Genomic DNA, 4,096 nt, shown 5'->3' on the forward strand with positions numbered 1-4,096 from the left:
TTTTAATGTTTTGTCCTTTACTGTATTATTATTATTATTATGTTGTAGTTGTTGTCGTACCGTAGATATTTTCTCAAATTATCATTAAACGTGCAGCTAACAAATTAGTAGATAAAATAATAATTTAATCGGTTTTCATCAATGAAATAAGCCGAGTCTTTGCCTGAAGCGGCCCAGACTCTGCAGCCAGTCTCGGGCCAGTGCTTTACAGCTGCAGCACAAACACATGCGCGAGAGCGAGCTGCGGCCACAATCAGCCCGGATAACACTCACCGATGCCGAGTCTGAGCCGCAGGTGCTGAAGGGCAGCCGAGCTCGGGACGATTACTACATGCTATCTGGGTAACATATAAGTTATCATTACTTTATTGCAGTTAATGTACTTAGAAAATCAAACTATATTTATTCAGGCTAGATTCATATGGAGATGCTGCTGTAGTTATTTAGCTGGAGTGATTAATGAAGATGAGTTAGTGTTTATTTTTGTATTGTTTATGTCATATTGTGTTACTTATAACAGTATTATCTTTCAGTAGAACTCTTTTAGCATATATCCCGACTCAAATAATGTGTTTCTAAGAGCAAACACTCAGAATAAAGTGAGATGATCTGCTGATGATCCTGAATGTCTTGTTGAATGAGTGTTGATCGTCTGAGGCTCATCAATATTAACAGCTGCTGAAAACACTCTTTATTTCATGACAATAGTTCCTGTTCTCACCTCAGTTATTATGCTGATGTCTTCAGATCTCCTGTAAATTGCCACTTCAAGCTAATGTCATTGGTGTCAACAGACTGAAGGTATTTGTTGCTTACAAATATGTAGATTTATTTCTGTCTTGATGCTTCCCAATGATTTCCTCACAGTCCTTTACTACTTTTCTAGATATCTACCATTATTTTAATGAAGAAACAAAATAATGTTAGAATTAGAAATAATTTTTTTTGAATTAGCATCAGTTGCTTTATGATACACAGATATAAATGCTTACGTTGGTTAATTAATATACGAGTCAACGGCAAAAATGGGTTTATGTAGCAAAAAGTAAAAACAACTTTTCAGGCATATTTAGAAGAAGAATCATTTGATGACATGTTCAAACACTGTGTTTAAGGATCATAATGCAGCCCAAAAATACTCTAAAAATACTCCAAAATACTCCAAAAATACTTTAAATTTACATTTAAATCTCTATACTTTGATACTATCCTTCAAAACACTAGCTTTTACCCATTTGTCAGCAAGAACTCTGTAATCATTTAAAACAGCCTAATACAATTAAGTATGATCTCTTATTTTTTTTATATACAGTATTTTATTAAGAACAGTTCAGAATAACTATAACTAACTAATATAACTAGTGACTAAAGAATAACTATATGCAGATTTGCACTTAATGGGTTTTCTGTGTGTGTATATAACTTTGGTCAATTTCATTTGTTGCAGACACTAAAATTTGACATCTGGTCTTTGACCCTATAAAAACAAAGCTCCTCCCACACTGGAACTCATCATTACTGAAGCTCCTCCCACACTGAAACTCATCATCAGTGAAGCTCCTCCCACACTGGAACTCATCATCAGTGAAGCTCCTCCCACACTGGAACTCATCATCACTGAAGCTCCGCCCACACTGGAACTCATCATCAGTGAAGCTCCTCCCACTGCAGTTCAGCAATAAATGCTGGAAGATTCCCATCAGTTCAGAAGTGAAGACGAGCGTCAGAGCATCAGGAAGAGCTGAAATCTGATCAAAGACTGAGTTTATTAAAGAGGACAGAGAGAAGATGAGAGATCCAGAGCCCTGCAGAATCAAACACACTGAAGATACTGAACAACAAACAGGTTGGTGTTTATTCTTCATTCACAATGCAATGTCAATGTACCTCATTCATGCAATTAATTCATATAAACACACCAAAAATATTATGTTTTACAGCAGCTATGTTTGTTTTTGCTATTACATCAATAATCACTTTCATATTTTACTCTTTGAATATTGGTTTATTTAAAGTTTTTTTTTTTTTCAGAGCTGAAGGAAGAGAGCGAGGAGAGTGAAGAACTGAGTGAAGTGGAGGAGGAGCATCATGTCAAACCTGGAGAAAAACCTTGGAGTCGCTCAAAGATTAAAAAGACATTTTTAAAGAAAAGAAGAGCCAATCAATCTATCACCTGCACTCAGTGTGGAAAGAGTTTCACAAATAAACATAGTCTTGTGCGTCACATGAGAGTTCACACCGGAGAGAAGCCATTCAAGTGTGGTCAGTGTGGAAAGAGATTCACAAGGTACTCTTAAAGAACACACGAGGATACACTCTGGAGAAAAGCCGTTCGCATGTGGTCAGTGCGGCAAAACATTTATTCGTTCATCAGACCTGAAGAAACACCTGACAGTTCATACGAAGGAGAAGCCACATTCCTGTTCTGAATGTGGAAAGAGTTTTTCACTGCTGCAGAGTTTACATGTACATCAGAAAACTCACACTGGTGTGAGAGAGTACTTGTGCTTTGAGTGTGACAAGACTTTTACTACAGCGAGCTCTTTAAACCTGCACCAGAAGATCCACACTGGAGAGAAACCTTACAAGTGTTCACACTGTGACAAGACATTCAGTCTGTCATCAAATCTCAAAAAACATGAGAAGATCCACAGCAGAGAGAAACCTCACAGCGATGTTCACAAGTCTTAAATCGCTGTAGTCAGAGTCTTTCTTTATGATACAAGTCTAGAGTATTCAATTAAAGTTCCAGATCCGGTGTCTTCCCAGCAGAGGACTGGTCTAAAATAAATTATTTATGGGCCATTCTTAGAAAAAAATGTGTCTTTTCCCCCAAAAAATTATATGTATGCTTATTGTATTATTTGTATAATATCCAAGGTACACATTTCTAGTAATTGTGCAGTTAATTATCATATTGTATTTTCAGAAAGTTTTGGAATATTTGTCCTCTCCCCAAATTTGTCAATCACTGCCGAAACACAGTAATAATAATTTAATTAGAAGGGTTATATCGACCTTTTAAGATTAAAAAAAAAAAAAAAATTATTTTTATTTTTGACATTGAATTTTTTTTATAAAATAGAAAAAATATATATTTACAGAGGAAAATCAATAACAATTACATTTTTAACAATATTTTAAATGTAATTTATGAGATTTGTTGTAAAAATCTGGCTAATAAGAACTGTTATTATTATTTTCTCTGTTATTTTGTTTTTTATTTTTTTGTGGGTTTCATGCGGTCCGCTAAGCATAGGACACACAGACAGAGGCCTTTCCTCCTTAACACCGTGTCTACACCGGATGCGAATGGCAAAATAAGTTACAGTAGAACCCATTATAATAATGATAAATATAATAGTGATGCTGTCTACACACTGGATATCACGACATGACAAATCCCCGACATTAAACTGATGCCTTGTTCTATTTATGACGTTCTGACACAAAGTTAAAATGATTGGCAATGGTTGCTTTGTCGTGTCCAGTGTAGAGCTGTTGCGGCGGGATCAGCTAAACATTGGATTCTCAAAAGTATGCGAAGTTCATGGTGTAGACTCTTTAAAAGACGTCCAGGAGTTTTGTTTGAGGCACTTAGTGGAGTCGAAAAGAGATATTTTAACCTGTTTGCCAACAGGATTTGGAAGGATTCCCTGCAGATCCAATTTTACTAGTTGTGTAGCCCCTCATATCTATTATGGAAGATCAAGTGAAGTACCTAACTGAGAACGGGAGATCAGCCGCGTATGTGGGCAAACATACGCGTTTTGTGTTCGGTTCTCCAGAATTGCTTGTAGGTGTTAAAAAGTGGAGATATGATCCAAACAGATGTTTACCGGGAGCGTCTCATTGGTTTGGCTGTTGATGAAGTGCATACCGTTGTTCAATGGTAAGTAATGATGTTCTTGATTCAGATCCTGTCTGGCTGTAGTGGAAATATGTGTGTATATTTAAACAAAACCTTTCTTTCTTAATGTTGTAATTACACTTGTTGCTGCTTGTAAAGTTTGTCAGTTCAACTACAGCTGTATTGTATAGAATGTACTTTATATTAATTACATTATAGTATTATATTAAATGAAAGTGGTTTGTA

The 4,096-nt window shown here is 35.9% G+C and overlaps 1 protein-coding gene across 1 annotated transcript; it reads left to right on the forward strand.

Annotated features, from left to right (window-relative positions):
* The first annotated feature begins 1,634 nt into the window (after window positions 1-1,634).
* LOC131538155 (oocyte zinc finger protein XlCOF26-like) lies at window positions 1,635-2,975 on the forward strand. Its single transcript, XM_058772036.1, has 2 exons — window positions 1,635-1,846; window positions 2,032-2,975. The coding sequence occupies exons 1-2, from the start codon at window positions 1,789-1,791 to the stop codon at window positions 2,295-2,297; spliced, it is 324 nt and encodes a 107-aa protein (XP_058628019.1). The 5' UTR covers window positions 1,635-1,788; the 3' UTR covers window positions 2,298-2,975.
* Window positions 2,976-4,096: the final 1,121 nt, after the last annotated feature.

Source organism: Onychostoma macrolepis, chromosome 03, assembly GCF_012432095.1.
Source record: "Onychostoma macrolepis isolate SWU-2019 chromosome 03, ASM1243209v1, whole genome shotgun sequence".
In the NCBI taxonomy this organism is placed as follows: domain Eukaryota; kingdom Metazoa; phylum Chordata; class Actinopteri; order Cypriniformes; family Cyprinidae; genus Onychostoma; species Onychostoma macrolepis.